This window comes from Balearica regulorum, chromosome 5 (genome assembly GCF_011004875.1).
Source record: "Balearica regulorum gibbericeps isolate bBalReg1 chromosome 5, bBalReg1.pri, whole genome shotgun sequence".
NCBI lineage: Eukaryota > Metazoa > Chordata > Aves > Gruiformes > Gruidae > Balearica > Balearica regulorum.
In genome coordinates this window covers 62,848,653-62,871,614 of record NC_046188.1, presented here as the reverse complement: position 1 = coordinate 62,871,614, position 22,962 = coordinate 62,848,653, and the positions used below count along the sequence as shown (strand labels likewise).

Sequence of the window (22,962 nt, the reverse complement as noted above, 5' to 3'; positions counted from 1 at the left end):
ACCTGCACATATTACCCAGAGAAAATGAGATAATATATTTTAGTCAGTAACACCAGAAAAATCAATTTAAAAAAAAAAAAAAAAGCCAGACACCTTTGGCCATGGAAAGTGAATGAACTAGTACTACCAATGGCTGGAAACCCTGGGGGAGGCGATGTGTGTTATCAGTCCCGGGCTGTTCTTGGCAACTGTAATCTTGCCCCAAAAGATAAATTCCATGTTAGGCTGCCTGAGGTAAACCAGCCTACAGGGGCATTTTGCTCATTTTATTAATAAAGACCTAGCAAAGAAGCAGCGGTGAAATCCCCTTTCTGCGTTACAACCCGGGTAAGAAAGCGGCTCTTTCTGCCTCCTGGAGCGGGGCACACGCTGACTCGCACTTACCTTTTAAAAACAATTAAAACCGGTATCTGCACGGGGCGAGGCAATTCCAACACGTATGTCACCGCATGCATGTCTGCTTCGCCATCAGCATGTATGGCTCGTCATCTGTCTGCTCTGAACAATAACTGTTAGGTTAGCAGCCTTTTCACTTGTAAATGTAAATATTGTATCTAGAACACAATATTTGAAACACAAAATACAGTGTTATTAAGACAGCGCTCACACATCAATTCTTGTGTGACTATAATTTGTGAAATGCCTTAGGAGGGGCTTATAAATAAAGTATAAGGTGTTATTATGAAATACATTTTAACCAAATGCACAGAAATGTCTCGTTCCTATTGAAATCAATAGCAAAACTCCCACTAATTTGAGTGGTAAAAAGAGGAGACCTTTGGAAATTGCTGTGTTACGCTGAGCAATACATTACAGCAGCTTTCAGTCGTCGTAACTAATACAGCTCTAGGAGAAGAAAGGGGATGGAAACGGGTACGAGAGGCTGTTCAGAGCGTGCTGAGGATTTTCATTTCCCACTGATGCGGCTGGTCACGGTGCCTGGTGAGGCAGCACGTCCCCACGCAGCCGCACACAACCCCTCGCCCGTTCGCAGCGGCGCTCCGAGGCCGGTTGGGCGCTGGGGCAGCTCCGGGGCCTCGCCTGGCCTCCGGCGAGCAACCGGGAGCCGGCACCGGTGCTCGGGCGTGGGAGCCCCTGCGCGCTCGGCCCCGCGCCCCGACCTACCCTGGGGAAAAGGCTCTTGACGGGGCTGCGGATGCGACGTGCGGCGCAAGGCTGCCCGTAACCCGCAGAGCCCCCGGCGCGCACAGCAGCAGCTCTTCGAGGCAAGCAACGCTCTGGGGAGCAGATGCCCTAACTTCTTCCCGATGTGCAGCCAGCCAGGGACTTTTCCCCACCGACTTCCTTCCATAGGGCACAATAACGAGCCAGTGAGCCAGAAACGTCTCCTCTCTGTCGCGGCCGGCTAGCTTGTCACCAAAATAAGCTCGAGGTTCATCCGCGCACGCAACTGCTTTCTAGCGTCGCTGCGACTGCGGAGGCGCGGGGCCGTGAGAGGCTGCAGCCCCGCAGCACAGCCTGCCCTGAAGAAGGCTTCAGAAAGGGCGCGGAGGGCTGGTGATGACTTGATGGAGGCCACCAGCGGCTGGACCGCGGGCGGTGGAGCTGCACAGCTGGGAAAACCCGGGAAGGGCAGGGGAAGAGCTACGGGGAGCTGCCCTCTGCCCACGTATCGGCACCTGCAGAAACAGCAACCACGGCACAAAAAAAACTCTCGGGAGGAAGGGATGGAGGCTCGATTCCGTTCCTGGTTGAGCAGAAGTTGGCATTTAGGTAACAAACGACATTAGTAGGTATAAACACGCTAAGTGGCTATATAAATGCTGGGTAATTAATTGTTCCCGGAATCGACTTAGCTATGTGAGAAGGGACCTGCCTATTGTGGTGTTTCGTGCGATCTGTCCGTACCTTATAAATATATAATAGGCGTGTGCATGTCTGATAACAATATATATAAATAAAATTTTTAAAATCCATATTTCAGTAATATTTGCCAATGGATGGCTTCCAGGTAATTAAAAATACGTAATGCTAGTATAACGAATATACAACTGACTATTATCAATTGAAAAGAAAGATTTTAATCTAATGTTTTTGCACATTTTTGCTTGCTTTAGGCTCTTGCTTTTATTAACTATCATACTGTGCTTTGAGCGAAGCTGCTCTTTGTCCCTAAAGGATTCGGAGTTCCCGTGCGGTTAACCTCATCCGCAGCGTCGCAACTACCTCAGCACCACAACTCTGTTACTCCAAGTTTACAACAAAGCGTTATCTGTAGCAACAAATATGCCGAAAGGAAAACGTAACCAGCCTAGATAGCACCTTTGCTTTGCAAGGGCTGCTTGTGATGCCTGTGCTTTCGCTCAAAACTCCCCGCGCATTGGCTTTTTCATCGTGAGATCCCTTTTTCAGCACAGCATCGCAAGTAACAACGGCACCACAATGAGCCAGCTTCATAGATATGGGAATGTTTAGATTTCCCTGCCAGTGACTAAAGGCCTTTAGCTTTCACTAGCCAGTCCCAGTTCGCATTGTTGTTGCCTGTTGATTTGTCTTCTCTCATTATTCCTTGACATGCAGCTCTCCACCCACGCCCACACTAACAACCCTCACACAAAGCGCATTGAGGTATTAACCAGGTTACAAGTTCAATGGAAAATTACACTAAGATTGTGCTGTGTGGCAATATAAAGGGATGGTATTCACTCTCCCAAAGAGCCTGTTAAAAACACAGCTGGGTTGGGTTTTTTTTTTCTTTTTTTCCTTTTTAAGCATCCTAACAAAAACAATTTTTAAAAGTCAGGAATGGATATTTGTGTGTATATGTGTCTATACGTACTTTACGTATAATTATAACGGATAGACACAGGCGTGCATCGCATCTCCACCACGGACTGGCACGATGCAAATTCCTCGCTGGGAATTCTGCTGGATTCTGGAGTTCATTTAGAGCATCCCCAGAAACCCAAGCTAAATAAACAACCTCCTCCTGCTCTCAGTTGCAATTAGATACGTGAACCTATCTTCTTTTTGTTAGCCCAAATTACAGGCTGGTAGAAGTGCTGAAAGTCTATAAAAACGTTTCTTGAGAATCCCTCCTTATTGAAAACTGAAAATAAATTCAAAATAAAACTTAATGAGATTAACCTAACACAGTAACAAAATTTGCAACACCACACTATAAGGTTAAAAAGAAAATAGTATAATAAAGGAAATACAAAGGCTTTGGCATGGTTTTTACAATCAACAATGGTTAATTTTGATATGTAGTTGTGAACAACTTCAAAACACTTAAGTTTAAAACTCTTGCAAGCACTTTTAATTGATTAGGAATGAATTCTAGATGCACAAAAATGATTGGACTGTGAACAGTAGTACAACTATATCTAAGAACAATTAACTCTTGCCGACCAAAAAGAAACGTATGATGCATGAAAATGTGTATAAAACATCTATAGAATATTCTTGTCAAATATAAATGAAATTAACTTTATTATAGAAATCATTCTGGGAGATTTCTAGGGAAGACAAATACTTACATTTCGACATAAAACAAATTGGATTATATCGAAGACACAATCTACCTTTTACCTATCAAACTCTTTTCTTCATCGAAGTTCTCTCTTAACCCCTGTTTGCACATAGCTTCAGCCGTTAACAACCTTTGGAAATACCAACAGATATTTTTCTTACATAAATCTAGTGCGTATTGTTCCAGGTTTAATTATATGCAATGGAATGATACAAACTTGGAACATCAATCCATAATCTATGAACAGATTGGTAGAAGTATTCGATATATCTTGATAAAACTCTTAAATTCGTGGCAAAGCTTGTTGATCATGGCTTCTTTTTTTTTTTTCCTTTTCTTTTTTTTTTTTAAAACAACTTCATGACCAACACAGATCAAACATCCATCCAGTCTACATTGTTCTTTTTTTTTTTTCATTATAACATACAAATGCCCATTTACAAATAATACACCAAAATGAATAAAAGTTTGGATACCAAAATGAAGATTTGTTCCAACTGATATAATGCCTTCAGTGTACAAAGGTCCATGTGAAAGTCTTTTCCATGTGTTACAGCGTAGGGCACAGTTGCAGTACAGAAGTACTCTGAGAGCCATTCTTCCTTTATAAAATACTGCTGAACATCCAACTGTTGTCCATATAGTCATTTATGGAATTAACACATGTTTTACTGTAATCTTGGCCAGTATTGAGACATATCAGGTTCACTGCCAGGAACTTGAACTGGAACTGACACTCCAGGGGAAATGAGACCTGAAAATTGATGGGGGAAATGGATATTTTAGTTTTTCTATACATAGCACAATTTTTCCTTTACAGTTTCACAGATTTGTGCTTGTATTCCAGCAAGTATTAAATCTGACCATCTACCAGCCTGCAGAATTGGGGGGGCGGGGGTGGAGGTGTATATTTTTAAAACCTGCACGTCTCACTGATTTGTTGTTATAAATAAACTGTCATGCCTTGAGATAAATGCCAGAGCCTCAGCCCGTTTATATCAGTTGGGAATTCAGCCCAAAATACACTGAACATTTCTATTCTTTTAAAATGTGTCTGGCTTGCTCCTGCTTATGCTGACACTTAGCCTTTTTTCACCCTGTTTTGCCTTCTTATGTGTAGGTTAATATTTCTACGGGTTACCTGCCTTTTCGATAACTTCAAATCTTTAGCAAAAAAATAGCCTCTGACACAGACCCGGTAAAAACATGGCCAGTCCTCCAAACACTTTCACGTACACTTAACTTCACGCATGTGAATATCTCCAGTGAAATTTAACAGTGAAATAAATGCTTGAGAAATTAATTGTACAGGGAAGATTTTGCAGGATGGTGGTCTCACTGAAGAGCTTTCCACTGTACTGCTATTTAAATGCCACCTCTTTATCAGCCATATTTCATCTACCCCTTCAGTGGCAGCTTAAAAATCAGATTTTCTGCTCTAACCCACAAGGTTATACATTTTCATCATCTGCCCAGTTCGGCAGCTACGAAACCCAACAGAGAGACCTCTCCCAGCGATGGGGAGAGACTTCTCCCAGCAAATACGTGTGAAAAACCCGACAGCCGGAGCAAGGAAGCCGCGTCGGCAGAAAGGCGGGGGGAGCGCGGGGCCACTCACCTGTGGAAGTGGTGCCAGAGGTGCCCATCGGCTGGCTGTTCATGTGTGTCTGCATGTGAGGAGGGGTGTATGTATCATAGCTCCGTCCATTCACCGATGGACTGGTGGGCAGCATGCAAGAGTAGGAGGAGGTCTGGCTGGGTACTGGGGGCTATGGGAGCAAAGGACAAAACAGCGTTAAGTGTCGGCCGAGGTTAAACAGGGCGTTACGCTCTTCTGCGTGGACGTGCCAGCCCTCAGAAGCAGCGTGCACAAGCAAACACAAGCTTCAGTTTCAAATTCGTGGACCTAGATGTAAAGACCTATTTAGGAGCTCAACCAAGCAGTCTCTTCCCAGAGGTTTTTGGTCTCCAGAAACAATGTAGACGGTCACCGGTGCCATTTCAGTCGCACTTAGTGAGCAGATCCCTACAGCTAGATGCTAACGAACGTGTTACATGCCTAAGCCAAGGAATCAAAGCCCGGGCGCTGCCCTTGTTTGCACTTACGTAGAAGAAAGATGTCTCGTACCGTTTGCAGCCACAGACAGGGCTGGCATCTTATCTCACATTTGGTGGTGTAACCACCAAAAACTGTTAGGGGTGTAACCAAAAATTACTCTACTGAGGCACACGGGCTGGTCCTGCATCTGCAGACATGTTGCACATACCCACAGACGATGTGCGGGTTTGGGGTGACTGAGGCTCTAAGGGGCATCAACACTCAATGTACGCGTGCGTTGATCCCCCATCAGAGCTGCAGGCACCCCAAACCCATGCCGGCAGCATCCCAGGAGACCAGACATCTCCAGTTACCTAAACTCCAACCCCTAAAGCCCCATCTGCCGGGGGGGAGAGCAGCTGGGGGCAGGGGGTGAGGGATGGTATGGTGCTGCAAGGGACCAAACAGGGACATCTGCTGCTGCAGGGTGCCGGGGGCGTGGGGACCAGCGCAGCCCTGACACAGGGAGGCAGTGGGGGAGCGGGAAGCGGGATGAGTAATTCCTGTTCCAAACACATGAGACTCAACACATCTGTACGTATTTCCCTCTGTCTGCACGTCCCCAACACACACCATCTCCAAAAATACTGACAGCCTCGCCTGCTAAGCACACACGCTGTGCTCTGGGAGAACCAGCAATGCGACACACATCCGCAGGGAGATGGCAACTGTTCGGCTGCCAAATCTCCCACTCCGACATCGCGTGGCCATCACGCCGTGGTGGCTGTGCAGGCAGGACTTTCCAGAGCGGCTCATGCGTGCCAGGTCCCTGCCCAGGTGCCCGGCAGTGAATCAGGGGCCTCCTGCTTTCCCAAGGGTCCCCTCCCCATCAGCCCTTTGATCTTTTGTCGTCTGCTCTCAGCCCGCTGCCGGGAACGGGGCCGCCAGTCTCCAACGTCACGAAATAGCGGCCTAGCCAACGTCACTTCTTTCCGCGGACTTGCAAGACTCTAACTTTATTTGGTTAATTTTGGTTCAGCAATTAGTAACATAGTAATTGCCACAGCGAAGGAGTCAGGCGCTCTAATCTGCTCGCCTGTCTCCAGCAGTGGTCAATGCTGTGTGCCTCAGACAAAGCTGTAAAACTCCCGTAATTGGCCAGCACCTTCCTAGGCCAACCCCACCATTAAAAAAGGAGGAATTTTGCATCTGAAAGGTCTATAGAAACAGACCCCAAAGGAATAGATTTCTTCCTAACCCAGCTGGTGATCAGCTAATGCTTTCAGGCATGAGGATTGACAGCTCTTGCAATTCTGGCTTAGCTGGCATAACCACTGATGCTAATCACATCCTTCCCTCTCTCAGGTGTTCCTAATGCGCCGCCGCCACATTACCTATGCCAAGAAGGTCAGATCCCTCCAGCAGCTTATTCGAGCGGCAATTTCCACAATACTGCACCAGTGAGTTCCATAGGTTAACTGTGGGTTTGTGGGAGTCTTTTTTTCCAAAAAAGGGCTATTTCACTCCAAATTTGTCGCCTTGTAAATCTGAGGACCTTCCTCTTTTAAAATTCAGGGAAAGTGCTCATTGAGCACCGGGTCTTACAGTGCTCTTTCCCTTGTGATTCTCCCAAAAAGGGTATCTTTTCAGATGCCGGGGAAGCCTTTGGTGCTGGTTTCGCTGCAGTGTGGTTTGGGTCCGTAACCCCCCAACCTGGGAAGGAAGAGCCCCCGTGCTCCCGCACACCCCAGGGGCCGCCGAGTCCCAAGAGAGCGTTGTGCCGCGGCGGCGGCGCCGCACTTACTTGCATAGGCAGGTTGTTGGCCATGGTGAAGCTAGGCATGGGCGGCAGCGCGCTGTACGTGTTTGTGAGCGCCGTGTCCGTTCTGCCCAACATGGAACCTGATGTGAAAGAGGAAACTATAATAGAATAGACAGATAGATGAACACATTAGTTTAACCACAATTACAAGCGGCGATACAGCCTCAGAGTTTCATTTTCCCAAGAGGACGGAGGAACGCGAGCGGGTTAGTGGCTTTACCGGGGGTGGTCGGTTGCGGGATCGGCTGGTAAACGCTTGTGCTGAAACTACTACTGATGGGAATGTGGCTGGGAGTGTTGCTGGCTTGTCTTCGCTGATTCCGCAGCTTCTCTTCCCTTCTCCACTTAGCCCTTCTGTTAGAAAACCACACCTGGAAATACAGTGTTTGAGAGACGTGAGTGACCTTACAAGGACTGGAGGCGTGGGGCCTCCCCTCCCTGACTCAAGGCCGTGCTGATTGATAGAAATCTGGCTTGCAGCATAGCAAAGCACCGTGCGAAAGCAAACCCCAGCTGCTGTTATCTTCCTGAAGGAGGAGATGGACAAATACCCCGTCATAAACAGGGGCTGCCCTGTGCTCCGAGAAGCCAGGAATAACAGAAGAGTAATAGTAAGAATAATAACAGTCATAATTGCACGGCAACTCAGTACCTGTATCCTTGCTTCAGGCAGGTCTATTTTAGCAGCTAGTCTCTCTCTTGCAAACACATCGGGATAGTGGGTCCTCTCAAATTCTGCAGAGGGAAATAGTGCTGCATTAGTTGCAAAGAGTTAATGCGGCCAGCTGTAAAGTCAGCGTCGTTCCTGCTCTGCCTATGCTCTAAATGCTCTCAAGTAACATTGCTGTAAAGGCAAAGCTGGGGGGGGGGGTTGGGGCAGGCGGGGGGGGGGGGGGTGTTTGTGTGTGTGTGTGTTAGGAACGAGGAGGCCTTGCCTGCTGGGGAATATCGCTAAGGGGCTTGGGTGCAATGCCGCATCTTTCAAGAAGCGGCGAGGGCTTCTGCCTCCGCTGAGGGGGTCCCCAAGGCAGCTCTGACCCTGTCACCAAGAAGCGAAATGGCACGTCGCTAAATAACAGCGGAAAATAAGAACAAAGATCCGCAGCAGGTCAGAGGGGAGGTGCACCCAGGCCGCTCAGGGAAAAGGGCACCTGCTCCCAGCCCCGGGCAGCAGCAGCGCTGGGGACGGGGAACGAGCGTGGGGGCAGGCGCGGAGGGCTGCTGCCAGCCCCAGCTGCCCACCCTCGCCTTCCCAGCATAAGGCAACGCAGCCCGGCCCGGGAACGCAGCACAGTGGGCAGGAGGAGGCTTATCCCCCGCGAGAGGAGCCCAGGGTATAATGCTGATGTTTTGGTATGATCTGTGCCCTGAGTACGTTCCCTTTGGAAACCTTTTAACAGCTTTTTTTTTGCATCTCGCAACCATCGATGAATATTTGGAGCTCAATAAACAAAAGACCGTGGAGGGAGCCACGGACTTAAAAATATATACATATATATATATATATAAGGCATGTGAATGCCATGTTGCCGTTCGGTTCTTAATGTAGCCGGGGCACATTTTGCTTTTCTCTCCTGCTTCGGCCATAGGAAAATGTCACTCACCTTTCTCGAGGGCTTCGATTTGCTCTTGGGTAAAGGATGTCCTATTTCGCTGCAGCTTTCTTTTCAGCTGGAGTCTCATTTGGGCCTCGTCTGAATCTTCTCCATTAGAGCTGATGGAGTTAGTGTTTTCCCCTCCTCCCTCCTGTTGCGGACAGCCATCTGCGGAACCGAGAGTCGGAATGTGAAACGCAGGTACCCTTGTTTTAAGATCCCTATCAGAGAAATAACGCGATTGGAAACAAGTTCGGCCATGTTTGCTGACACCCTCCCTTAAAAATGTCTCAGGTATCAAAGGAACATTGCGCTACTGACACCGGTAACACGGAAACATTTCAGTTTCCAGCGTTATCGTAAACATTGGAGACGAGGAATTACGATCGCCTGGTCTTAATTTCATTTTGTTTTTCCTCTGGAATAAAACCTGCATAAAAAATACTTTCCCCTGAAAGTGATTCTTTCCGGGAATCGCTGCTGAAGTGCCATGGCAGTCTCCTCTGTCTGCTGCATTTATTTACCTATTGCTATATTTAAAATAGTGATGTTCAGTATTTCAGATTATCTATAATCAGTAATTCCTATCTAATCAATTAGATGTTGATAGGTTTGCAGAAAATGCTATTAAGAAACCAAACCAAGCTTGTAATCTTTTTTAAAAAATATTTATCCAGTTTTTATTTGAATTCTGCACAGTCAATTTCATTTTAAAGGTTGTGAATTTAGAAGTGCCTGCATTGTTCTGCAGTTTTATTCAACTATTGTATGAGTGTGCATTGCCTTGACACCTATTACTGAGCACAGCTGTAATTATATCATCACCAAGAACAGGCTATAATTGCTGAAAATGGAATTTTATATTTAGATAAAAGGACTGTCCATTCTTTGTAATGTGTTGCACCAGAGAAAAGTAAGATTTCTTTTAAAATTTTAACATGTAATTTTAAAAGAAATAGTAGCGAGTTCACTAACTAGCTAAATACGCTATTCTGCAGCTGAACGTTTGGCATATCATTTAAGCGGTACGGTTTTAATTAGGGCATTTCCACCACTTTTAATGTAATTTCTGTCATTAAACAGGGGAAAGTTTCATTGTGCTCTCCTCTCGGGCGGTCGCAGGGATGCGTCCCGGGTCCGGCCGGCTTTGCGGGGCTCCGCGGGCACCCCAGGCCGCCGTGGGCGAAAGAAACGGACGTTTCTGTCGAGGCAGAGAAGTCGTTGTCCCCTAAATTAGCTCTCCCTCTCCTTTCAAAGCATATTTTTTTTTTTTCCGAGGCGTTTTGAAGTCGCATAAAGGGGCAGACGGGATGAGGGACGCATGGGCTACTTATGCTAATTCCCTTGAAAAGTTACGCCAAAAATAAATAGCGACACTCCCGCTACATCCTTTAAATATTGTGGGAAATCAACTTTAAAGTAATATCATTTATAATCGGCGAACAATGGCCCCGGCCTTCAAAGCTCGGGGGGAATTGTGACAGGATCTGGTGGGACCCTTTCAACCACTTTGAAATGTTTTAAAACCCGAACTTTCTCCCCCATTTAAACACAGGGATTCAGCGGCCGTGGTCACCATATGGGCGGCCGCAGCCCCATTGAGGCGGCCGGCGGCGGGTGAATAGCCGGGAGGGGGGGGGAGCCGCCTTTCAGGGGCACACAAAGCCGCCGAGCCCGGGGAGCGCCGCCGCGGCGGGGCAGCCGCCCTGCCAAGCGCTGGTGGCAGCGCCGGGGGCCGCGCCCGCCCGCTGCGGGGGCCGCCGCCTAACCTCCGCCACCGCCCTCATCCATCACTGTCCGCACGGACCGGACCGGCACGGACCGGGGAGCGGAGGGGAGGAGGGGCCGCCCAAAGGCGGCGGGGATGGCCGGCTGCACCCCCCGTCCCGCCCTCCCCGCGCCGTCGGGGCTCGGCAGCGCGCCCGGGAGCGGAGGGCACCCGCGGGGCCGCGCCCGCCCTTCCCAGGGCCAGCCCAAACCGGGCGCCCCTCTGCCCCCCCTCCACGCACACACACGCTTATTTTTAAACTTTTGAAGCCACCCTTTTTCGCAACCTCGTCTCGGTGCGCTCCCCGTCTCCCCCCGAACCTTTGAGCCAGCTAAAAGTTTCACCTAGAGGTAAACTCGCTTATGATTATTTAAAACTGCCACGCGGGACAATTGAGATATCTTCTCTTTTAGATGCCCCCTTTTTTAAAATAAAATTAAATTAAATTAAAAAAAACCCCACAACACTAAAAGGAGCGATCTCAATAGGGCTGTTCCACCTTCCAGACCTAATCCGTAAGAAAGCGAGTGAATGTCCGTCCCTATTATCCTATAGCCGGACCATCTGACGCTGGGTATAGGATTTGTTTCCCGGAAAAAAAAAAAAAAAAAAAAAAAAGACGCTGGGAAATAAAATCATTCCTTAGTTTCTTAGTGTCTTAATCAGTGAGGCGGAAAACAAGCAAAAAAAGATAGCAAACCAATTGCGGCACCTCTCAGCTATAGAGCTGGGATCAAAACATTGTAGCATCTGTTGAAAGAGAAAGTGTCTAAATCCTATAGAAGGCTTTAGTCTTATAAGAGAGGGAGGGGAGAAAAAAAAAAAAAAAGATAAGAAACAGTGTCTCGGTGATCCCTAAAACCACTAAATCACTGGAGAATTTCTCCCGGATAGAGATGTCTCTTTTTGTTCTGTCAGCCCTCATGTATCCATTATTTTATTCACTGCTGCATGGCGTTTATCAGATTGAGACCATATTTGTACCCCTCTGAGACCTAACCTCGCCTTATGCTTTTTGAGTAATGGACTCTTAAAATCCAGTAACATACCCCTGCAAGGGAAAAACATTAGAGGGAGCATGAATATTCCAGAGGAAATCCATTTTATTAATTTTAATTTTGCGATGCGGATGTTTTAAGTGCCTGCCTGCCTCCCCCTCGCCTCTCCTGCCCACGCACACACGCACCCCCGGCCCGAGCCGGCCCTGCCCCGAGCCGCACCGCTCCGCACCGCTCCGCACCGCTCTATTTCTGCTGCAATTTGGGAGAGGGCTCCCGGGGTCCTGCCCCCCCGGCACGCTCCTGCCCGGGGCCCGCGCTCGTCCCCACGCCACGGGGGTGGGGTGGGGGGTCTCCGCATGCCCCCCAGCAGCTCCACCGACCCCCTCGCCCCCCCCCCCCCCAGACACAGCCGCCTCCGCTGCAGCGCTGGGGCGGCCACAGGCCGCCTGGCCCCGGCTGCGTCCGCACCGCACCCGCGCACCCCGCGCGGAGCTGGGCCCGCGGACACTGCGCTGCGGCGGGGAGGGACAGGCAGGGGGGCGCCCTCAATTTCTCCATTTAACCCCTTTTCTAAAAAAACAACAACGACGACAAATAAAACCCACTAAAACCACAGCGGGAACGGAGGGTTCCCGGGTCGTTTGGAGCCGCACCCGCGGAAAGTGCGCTCCCTTCCGCCGCGCACCGCTCCGCGGTTTGGCTCTCGGGTGCGGGGGGCAGAAGGAAGGTCGGGGAGCCCCGAGGCCGCCCGGCCGGCCCCGAGCCGGGGCAGGGATGCCGGCAGCGGGGCAGGGGCTGTCCCCGCCCGGCCCCGGGCGCCGCAGGTAGGGGCGAGCCGGCGGGCGGCTGTCGGGAGGGTCCGTCCCGGCTCCGAGGGGGGGACATCGGGCAAAACAAAATTTAAAAAAAAAAAAAAAAAAAAAAAAACCACAAAAACCAAACTAGGGGTGGGGGGGAAGCGAGGGCTCCGCTCTATCTTTCTAGTGTCCTTCATAGATTGTTTTCTTCTCTTAAAACTGACATGTCTAATTGGCAAGCGGTGCCATATCGTGTCCAGAGGTCTCCTGTGGAACATTTCTACAGCTGTCTCCTTCAACTAGACGCTTATTCATGTCGCCTTAATGAGAAACAAAACGATCTCTAATGAGCAATTACATAGCGACAGAATTGTTCCCATAACAAATTCTTGCGTGTGACAGAAACATCCTTTGTACCAGATATTCCGCACACTGTTACCGATTTTTTTTTCCTTGCGGGGTGAAAACAAAAAGCAGGTTGTTGTATATAGACACCTCTTCTAAAGGAATGACCACAGCCAGGGAGAGAACCGAGCCTCAACAGAGCCCGTATTCAAAAAGAAGCCATTAACCATCTTAAGTATGTAACGTAACATCCCATTATCCTTCATATTATCCCCTTGTCATTCCTACAACAAATACCTATTAATCTTCAGGATAAACAGTTTCCTATATTTACAAAGTTGTTTAGGGTCCATTGAGGAGGAAGTATAATCAGCCCTACGGAGATAGTTACCGATCTCCCGGCTTTGGAGACCCCGGGCGGGGAGCAGGAGCCCCAATTACCGGCCCGATGGGCGAGGTTAGGATCAGCCCCGGAACCCGCCCGGCTACCGGCACCGCAGCTCGGCGGCCGCGGCTTTAGCAGCGGCTGCTGCCTGGCTCCCCCGCCCGCCGCCGGGGCTGGAAGTCCGCCCGGCCGCCGGCCCCCGCCACCCACCTGCCCGCAGCTGCCCGGACCTGCCCGGGGAGGCGGCGGGAGGGATGCCCTGAGCCACTCTGTCCTCAGAAAATTGCCCACCTCCCTCAGCACGGCGGCGACGGGTCGGGGAGGGGGGGCGAGGGGGATCCGCGTCGGGGCCACCTCCGCTGGGAGCGGGGAGCGGCGGCCGGGCTGTCCCTTACCTTGGGCGGGCTGCCCGGGTACCGAGGTGCCGGGGTACCAGCCGGGCCGGGTGCCCCAGGTCCCCGTCTGCCCGTTCAGCATCCTTAGCTTGTCGTACATCCCGTCGGCACCCATCTGTTGCTTTTCGCTAGCCAGGTTGCGTAGGACTCTGTTTATCGACGACACCTGGAAGGCAAAGGACAGGAAAGGCAATGGTAGTGCGGTAGCGCGCTCCCCGCGAGCCACCCGCGCAACCCCCGCGCCCCTCCGCGCTGCGGACGGCTCGACCTGGGCGCAAGTCAGGGGTTCCCCGAGCGCCAGCTGCGCGCTGCGGCCGCCCCGTACCGCCGTGTCCCAGCCGCCCCGACTCGCTTACTGCTGGTGGTGGTGCAAACAAACAAACAAACCACGGGGGGGGGGAAGAAAAAAAAAAAAAAAAAACAAAGGCAAGAAAAAAAAAAAAAAGCCCCAAACCCAACCCTGCAAAACCAGAGTGATGGCTTCGACTGATGCTCGCAGTCCTGAGGCGCCAGGCGCAGGGGTGACCCGCATATTTTTCTATTTTTTTTTTCCCCTCCTTAAAGGCATTTGTCAGATTCTGTATGAAAAAATGCGTCTGACCCTGCCACATGCAAATGATGTGAACCTGCTATCCTCTCATCTGATAGCAAAACAAAGGAAGCAGAGGCTCGCTACGGCTACCCAGCATTGTACACAGCACACAGGAAGGGTTTTTTTCATGAACTTACACTGGGTATATTATCGTTGGTACAGACCCCCTCTGATAGTAATCTGTCTCGAATCTCCCACGCAAAGATGGAGGGGCACTCTCGTTTATACTGCGCTATTTTGCTTACAACTTCTGGAGTCGCTACTCTCGGTTTACTACCTCCGATTGCCCTGGGTCTGATGGAGCCAGTTTCGTAATACCTGCCCAAAATTTTACTCACACATCCATTCGACACCTGGATAGGGAAGCGGACAGAAAATCACATTATTAATAATTTCAAGACAAAAATAAAATTGTTTAAGTATGCATTAAACAATGACAAGCTTACGTTTTGATTGTCCAGCACTTGGACTTTTGCATCTGCATGGGTCTATAACACAAAAATATACCTTAAATGGTATGAGAACTTACTTAGAGAGTCTTTTTTTTTCTTAAAAAAAAATTACATTCGTGGTCCTACCCTCTACAAAAGTGATACTTTAAAAACATTTGGAAGAAAAAAAAAAATCTGGTCAAAACGTAATTCTTTTAGTACTAATGTTAAAATACGCCTTAAATGCGAACAATAGCTAAGCCAGACTAGTCTCCATCGTCCTCACTGCTCTTAGACAGAGTACTTGCGGGGGACAGGGTGAGTGAGGGGTTATCAAGACCTACATTTACAATGTACCCCTGAGCTGCGCCAGATTGCGTTAGTGTCCGTAAAGACAGATTCCGGGCTAAAACAGCGTGGCTTTGAGGGGTTTCTTTTTTTTTTTTTTTTTTTCCCTCTCATTTTTTTTTTTCGCTTTTTGGAAGAAGAAAAAAAAAAGGTAAAAATAAAAATGCAGTAAGCCACGCCAAATGCATACAGATCTCACAAAATCATAAGTAAATAAGGGGGGGGGGGGAGGGGGGAAAGAAGGGAAGGAGAGGAAACTGAAATTAGGCCGAGCCGTATAATTCAGTTTATTACAGCGAACTAACTGTAACGAGAGTGCAGGTTATCACCGGATGGAAATAAAGGGGAACAAAAAAAAAAAAAAATTAAAAGATTTTAAAAGGTATATATATATATGCGTAGATAAAGGTCTATTTGCAGCAACAATCAAGATAAGCAGATGGATCGTTTTATTAGGCTGGAAGGCGGGTGGTGGTGGCGGTGATGGTGGGTGGGTGGGTGTGGGGGGGTCGGCAATTAGCGCCTTGGCGGCCAGCGGTGGACAAAGCGGCTCTGGAGCGGAGCGGAGCGGTGGGAGGACGGGGGGCGCCGCCGCCTTCACCTGCAGGATCCGGGAGATGTCGCAGGGCCGGGCGCCGCTGTGAGCGAGTTCCACGATCTTCTGCCGCGTGGAGTCGGGCAGCGGCCTCCCGTTGACGAACACCCCGCCGAGCTGGTTCACGCCGCTGTGACCTGCGGGAAGCACAGCGCCCACCATAGCACCCTCCGCTCCCGCCCGCCTGCCCTCCCGACCCGCGCAAGACCCCGCGGAGCGAGCGAGAGCTCCGCAGTTCTCCGCGCCCCGCCGCGCAGCACCGCCGCTCCGCTCCCATCCTCCCCGAGCCGCCCGCTCAGGGGCGACCGCGCCCGGCCCGGCTCCTGCCCCGGCGCCGTCCTCGCCCGCCGCTCCCCGGGAGCCACCGCGGCTCCGAAAGGTGCCCTCGCCAGCACTCCCCGTCTGCAAAACCCGCGGCAGCGGCGAGCCCCCAAACCCAACCCAAAAGCCCAGAATATTCGGGGCTGAGCCGCCTGGGGTTTGTTACTTGCTTTGCCTTTTTTTTTTTTTTTCTTTCTCTCCCTCCCCACCAAAAAAAAAAAAACCCCAAACCAAAACCCAAAACCAAAAAAGAAAAAAAACCCCACAACAAAAAAACCAAACCCCAAACCCAACCAAGCCTGCCTGCATCCGCACAGCCGCAGCTCGCTTCGCCAAAAGCAAAGCGAGAGGCTGCCTCGCCAGTGCCCAACCTGAAGCTCCAGGCTTTGGAGGAAGTCTCCCTGGAGAAGCTCTGCTCTACGCGCGCTCCGCTCTCCTCTCTTTGGAGCCTCCTGATAAATTGACTCCAAGAGCCCAGGCTTCTTAGCAATAAATAAGCTCCAAATATAGAAGAGGGGGAAAATATGATGAGCCTCTCTGACATTTGTCTTTAAAATAAAACTAGCTGCACGTCAAGTTTGAGCTTAATTTCTGGAAATAGGCGGAAGTCGCCCCGGATCATGCATGGAAGGCTAATTGAAAAGATCAGTTGGAGCACTTGTGGCAGGCGTGTCACTTTATGACAGTACTCTGCTTTTGAAAATTGCATCGTCACGACAAATAGTAGCATGATAAAACGACCCTTTCTGTCCGCATTTGGGTATCACTCAGACTAGATTGAACTCTACTCGCTCTCCCTCCGAGGGAGGCTGCGGTTTGAGGTAGCCGGGGGCTCTGCGCGGACACAACCGAGGGGGCGCGCTCCCCGCGCAATGGATTCAAAGTGACATCGGGGCTGGGGAATTTGCCGCCCCGGCCCAGCAGCGCGGCCGGCGTTGCGACCTGCGCTTCCCACCGCGGGGAGAGGAGCCCCGCGTCCCTCCCCGCCTGCGCCCCGGGGGGCGGCGGGCTGCGCCCCGGCGGGCGGGCCGGCTCGGGGCGGCGGGGGGGGGGCGGCCGGGGGGGGGCGCAGTCCCTCGGCGGCTCCCCCCACCCCCCCTCCGGCCCCCCCACGTCAATGCGTGCCGGGAGCCCATTTCGGAGGCGGGGGAGGGGGGGAAACCACGACGCTCGCCGACATAAAAAATGGCAGCGGAGAAAGCAAAATCAAAGTTTCACTTAAAAGGTTAAGCCTTAATCATTATATAATTTCCCTGGAGAGCGGTGTAGATCTCGCCCAGTGGCAATGATTATGCGCCTTGTATTCTATTGCTAGTCATCTAATAGGAAAACATATGGTGTCAATTTGGATGCTCTGCACCATATACACCCAGGAGTTATTAACACAAAGCCTGAAGAGCCCGCCGCGACCTTTAAACAAAATAAAGGCTTCACCCGAATGATATCTTTTCTGCGTTTTGCAGTGGCGATCCCAAACGGCCGAGTGAAGGCATTCCCCCATTACCATAAACCCTCGGCACGCCACGGCCAAGGGCAGCCGCCGCCGGCCCTGCCAGGCGCAGGTAATACCCTTTCCCCGGCTGCCGGGGCTCAGTTTTTCTCGGGATAAATGAAAATACACCGCACGGTGCGTGTGCACGAAGCGGCCCCGCAGGGGGGGGAAAAAAAAAAAAAAAGAAGAAGAAAAAAAGAAAGAAAAGAAAAAAAACAACAAAACCAACAAACCAAACAAAAAACAACCAACCCAACAACAGCTGCACCCGAGGTTTTCTGAGAAACCCCCAAAGCTGATGCTCTTCACACGAGAGGACAACTTATTAACCGGTCTGACGGGGGGATGATAAAGGGGTCCCGGAGCCGCCCATCCCGGCGAGGACCCGCAGCAGCACCGGGGTTGGGGCCCAGCCCCCCCACCCCACCCCCCTCGCGCAAGAGGCGCGCAAGTCGGCCTGCGCTGCTCGCCGACGCTACAGGCGCAAGGTAAGCGCGCTCCCCGCGCAGGAGCGCCGTGGGGTTGCGTCACCTCGCAAAAGGTCGCGATTTTGCGAGGTCGCGCAATCCTGCGGCGCTCCGGCGCGGAGCCTACCTCGCGGAAGATCCGCGTCCCGGGGAGATGGGGCCTGCTCCAAGCTGGCTGGGACCTCACCCCCGGTCCCCCCGACCTCCGCGCAGCCCCTTCCGCCGGGGCGCACGGGGAGGCCGCTTCTCGCCAGCCACGGCCCCGACTGCGGGACTGTGCGCTCCCGCGTTGTGCAAGCACTTTCCCCTCTGAGAAAGCCCCTCCGCGGCGCGCGGACCCATCGGCGAGGTCTTAAACAGCATCAGCAACGACGACAACAACAACGAAAAAGGCCAAAAAATGAATAATCCACAAAAGACACCGGGAAGCAAATAAAACCGGGAGGTGGCAGGGAACTGCACCGAGCACGGGGCTGGCTTTTTCCTGCCCAGGTTCCACTGCGGAGCAGGTAGGGACACACGCTGGGGCCTGGGCCACGGACGTGGCAAGCCCCGGTGGCCCGGGAGCCGTGACAGCGCTCCCGGCCCCTTCCACGCCGCCCGTGGCCGTACCCGCTCCCCGACGGGGCGGGCGGCGCTCCCGGCCTCGCAGGGACCACCGCGCCCGGCGGAGCCGCCTCCCGCCCCCGCCCCGAAGCGAGTCCTCGGCCCCGGGCTGCCTGCCCGCTCCTGCGCGCCCGCGGCCGCCCCCGCCTGCCCTCCGCGGCCGCGAAGGGGCGCGGAGTCACTTACTGTTCTGCATGTTGGGCTGATAGAGCAGTATCCCACGGGGCTCGCCTATAGCAGTCTATCAGTGATAAAATAGGCGTTAATCAGGGGAGGTAGTGCATACGGTTAAGCTGCAGAGAGGCTAATATCTCACAGGCTTACTTTGTTATCCTTAGGCGTCTTCCCCCGACTAGTTTAAGGATTTGGGGGCTTTAATACCTCAAGGCAAAAATGTACATATGTATCCCTAATACGCGAGAAAAAAATTAAGAAAAGCAACCCGCCAAGTGGTTTCTCATTTTAATTGCATGCAGGTGGCGTATTGCCTCGTCGTTAGTGCCCTTCGCTGAGGTGGTGTATTAAGTGGAGCGACAACAATCACAAAGAGAGTCCGAAGTCATGTTTTTAAACTTGCCTGAAAGCGGGGTGGACTGTCCTCTCATACAATTTAGGGACTCGCACATCTGCGTGTCACTAGTTAAAGTCTTCCCTCTAGGACAAAGCAGAAGAAGTACATTAAAAAAGTGTGGAGCGACGCCGGGAAGGTGTGCCGTGCGGGCCGGGCCGGGGGGAGCGGAGCGGAGCGGGGCGGGCGGAGCGGGGGCACCGGCGGCGGGGGCGGGGGGGGGCTCCGCCGGCTGCCCTGCGTCCTGGGAGCGGGGCTCCATTTTTACCTCCGGGTATTTCCTCGAGGGTTTGGTTTGGTTTTGGTTTTTTTTTTTTTCCCCCCGCGGCACTAGCAACTTTTTCTCCCCCAAACTCCCCGTCTTGTGATTAACTTCTTTTTTGGTCTTTAGATCTTCCCCTTTTTCACTGTACTGTGACACACGCTGTCTACCTCGCCTCACTGCTTTAAAAAGTAAGAACAGGAGGGGGTGAGAACTGTTAAACAAAGCCTACAGAAAGCGAACAATGGCCTCCATTCTGCTCCTCTACCCAAACCCCGAGTGCAGAAACCCAGGCTCCTTAACCGGCCGCGCAGCTTCCCAACTCAACGGACCAACAACCCTCCAACTTACAAAGAGCAGAGAAACAAGCCCCTTCTCCCTTCATTAGTGCCTGCCTTGACCCAGCGCCTGGACAGTCCCCAGCGCCTTTTTTTTCTACACACACCCCCCCCCCCCCCCCCCCCCCCGCTTCCCCTGCTCCCTCTCTCCTCCTCTCGCCACCTTCCTTCCCTCCCTCCTTCCCCCCCCCCCCCCCCCCCGGGCCCCCCCCGGGCCACTTATTTATTTATTTATGCGTCTCCATGTATTTATTTGAAATCGTCGCGGGGGAAAATGGAAAAGTAATTTCTCGTTATAAATATCTGGCGGTAATTGTGTTACTGGTGCGAGTTGTTAGGGGTTGTAAAAAGATACAACAGCTCAGTGGGGTGCTCAATTGGGGAGGGACAATTACAATAAAGAGCCCATTCAAGGGGGTTGCTAAAAAAAAGGAGGTAAAATAATGAAATAGTCGCAGCCTTCATTTTCTCTCCCTTTTTTTTCGCCTAAAAATACTCATTCTCTTTCTTTTGCGCCTATAATGAATATTAATTTTACTCTTCCTGCATATGATGGAGAATTCAAAGAGGCACGTTTCCCCATTCAGGACCAGCCATGGTATAATTTATTAAGTAGCTTTTAGTAATCTTAAATCCATAAAAATAAACATCAAACAAGTACTTTCTCGCAGCATGAAGACTTTAGCTGGTAAATATTTACTGCTCTTTGGAGAGCTACCTGATTAGCAGCAGAGCAAGCTACACTGTACTTCAATGGAGACGTGGCGATATCTCCTTCAGCTGAACTGAACGTGAAGCCATCCCTTTAATACACCAAACACGTCTGCATAGACACACACCGAACGGGAAACCCACTTCTTCAGACACAATTTCCTCACATATTTCACGCACAACTCATAAACGTGGGGCCTACGGGCTTAAAGAAGCCATCCAGAAAGCCACCATTAAACTTCCAGCCCTCAGCTCTGCCAGCACGGACCTCAGAAATGACAATGAGTGGATTTAAAAGAGATGGGGGGGGGGGGAAGAGAGAGAGAGAAAAAAAAAAAAGGCACCAAACCAAACCCCAAACACAGCCGAAAGCGTTTTACAATACAGGGTGAGGGTAGCCAAGTGCTTCAGCAAGGTAAGAGGAGGTGTGGGGCAAGGGAGCTGCGGTTCTGCTCGGCAACTCTCTGACGCCTCCAGCAAGCGGCCCCGCATCCCCAGGCCAGGTCCGGCGGACCCGCACCCCGAAGCAATACGATCGCAAAATCGCCTTCTCCTGCCGTAACCCAAATTCGCTGCTCCCCTGCAGGGACCTGCGGACCCGCACCCGGGCCGGTGGGACACGGCCGGCTCCCGAGCGAGGAAGGGAATGCAGTTCGCCGTGTCCTAATAGGCCGGGCCTAATCTGCAAGTCGGTTTTTAATCTCGAAATCTTGATGTAATCTGATGGCGGATAGCATTTTTTTTTCCCCTCTCCCGGTGAAACCGTAATTAGACATTAAGATGACAAAGTTTCGCGTTCTCGGGGCAAATGAGAAAAAGATAAAAACGAATCGGTTTGCGATGAGGCGTTGGTAAAGGTCAGCAGCTATAAACATTTATTGTCAAGGGCCACTTTTATTATTTTATGTGCCTAAGATAGAGAAGATGCCGTCAGTTTTCTTCTCTAGGACGTTGCTGTCGTTTTCCAAAACAGCCCCTACCAGGTACATTTAATCGTTGAGGAAAGTTTGGTTTTAAACTTTCCAGGAATTGTTCCTGCTCTGTGCGTCCATGTAACACCTCCGTGCAAAGCGTTACAAGGTTAAATTCAAATCCAGATTTTTTTTCCAATTGCACTTGCGAGGGGAAAAAGAATCAAGTTTATTGTTGCGCTTCCCGGGAGCAATTTTTTTTTTTTTTTTCCCCCTGCTCACAGCGAAGAGTTTGCAACTTCTAAAAAAAAAAAAAAAAAAAAAAAAAAAAAAGCTTTGCTATAGTGGGGGATCGCAGGGCGGGGGATCAAAGGGGCGATTACGAGGCTCTTGCAGAAACAAGCGAGATTAGGGTCTTTTTAAAAAAAAAAAATATTTTTTGAAGCATATGGATTTAAAAAGGCGCAAAAAAATTTCCCCAAACCGGGACCGCGGCGCTTCCCGGTGCCGAGGAAGGACGGTGCGGTGGCGCCTGGCGGGGCCCGCGGTGTGCGGTGCGGGCGGCTCCGCGCCCCCGGCGCTTCTCCCGCGCCGGAGCTGGGAAAGTTGCCGGCACTAGGGACAAGTTGGGAAGATCCCCGGGTGGCTGATTAAAGCTGACAGCCCTTCAGCTCCGCTCAGCTCCCCGCCTGTACCGCGCCTGGGAGCTAACTTGGCCTAGGATGTGATTTATTTGATTGAGGTGGGTTCCCCCCCCCCCCACGCAACTCTCCCGGCCGCTCGTTCCCTCTTTTTCCCCCCACGATCACGGGTGATCCTTCCCTAACCGAGACCGCGGGAACACAAAGCTAGAGCCGCGGACGGGGCCGCCCCCGGGGCAACGAGGCGCCGCTTCCCTCCCTCCCACGCGGCGTGGAGTGGGGCCGGAGCCCCGGTCGGGTCGGGGCCGTGCCTGCCGCCCCGGGCGGCCGCCCGGGGCGGCAGGCACGGCCCCGACCCGACCGGGGCTCCGGCCCCGCCGCCACTACGAGCTGGGGTACCGGCAGCACCGGCAACACACACCCCGGCGCTTGTGGTCTCCCTGCCCAGCAAATGCTGCGTGGGAATTACTGCTGCTCGTGTTGGCATTAGTTTCCGAGTCAGATGCTTTAGCTTTTCCAGAGGACACGGGCTTATGTGAAAGGCAGAAAGTTTGTGAGCTCCTGGGCTGGAAAGTTCCCTGGGAAGCTCTCCGGAATGCAAATGGGAATATGAGCGAGCGAGAGAGAGAGAAAGAGAGGAGGAGAGAGCGAGAGCCCTGCCTAAATATTAAAATGCAAGGAGGGAGAAGTTGGGAGAAGAAATGAGCAGACTCACCTTTATGAGGCATCCTGTCTTGTTGTCAAAGCTCCTGTCAATAGTTTAAGAGCGCACTGATTTGAAATGATGGTGCTTTAAAAAGAGTTGCCAGCAAAATAGTTTTTCTCCACTGAAGCTGCTGGTTGTGTGATCTTGAATTCCTGGGAAGGAGACAGAGATTGACAATAAAATGGGCTGTCAGTGACTGGAGAGCGAGAGATAAAAGAGTGTGTGAGTGAAGTGGGGAGAGAGAGACAGAGCACACCTATGCTGATTGGTGATGGTTCAAGTGTATTAATGTATGTGTGCCTTGGTCTCTGCCTCGCCTCCACTGCTCTTCACT

General features: G+C 51.4%; 1 protein-coding gene across 4 annotated transcripts; it reads right to left on the bottom strand.

The window, feature by feature from the left end:
• Window positions 1–3,960: 3,960 nt before the first annotated feature.
• PAX6 (paired box 6) lies at window positions 3,961–22,655 on the bottom strand. Of its 4 annotated transcripts, none has more exons than XM_075755281.1 (13): window positions 22,638–22,655; window positions 19,069–19,145; window positions 18,678–18,732; window positions 15,612–15,742; window positions 14,678–14,719; window positions 14,369–14,584; window positions 13,640–13,805; window positions 8,958–9,116; window positions 8,006–8,088; window positions 7,574–7,724; window positions 7,336–7,451; window positions 5,112–5,262; window positions 3,961–4,247 (listed from the first exon to the last, which is right to left on the bottom strand). In XM_075755281.1, exons 3-13 carry the CDS (start codon window positions 18,685–18,687, stop codon window positions 4,162–4,164), a joined length of 1,311 nt encoding a protein of 436 aa, XP_075611396.1. In that variant the 5' UTR covers window positions 18,688–18,732; window positions 19,069–19,145; window positions 22,638–22,655; the 3' UTR covers window positions 3,961–4,161. The 4 variants fall into 4 exon arrangements, with proteins under 4 accessions (XP_075611396.1, XP_075611397.1, XP_075611398.1 ...); XM_075755282.1 differs by having other exon boundaries at window positions 7,336–7,433; XM_075755283.1 differs by lacking the exon at window positions 14,678–14,719.
• Window positions 22,656–22,962: the final 307 nt, after the last annotated feature.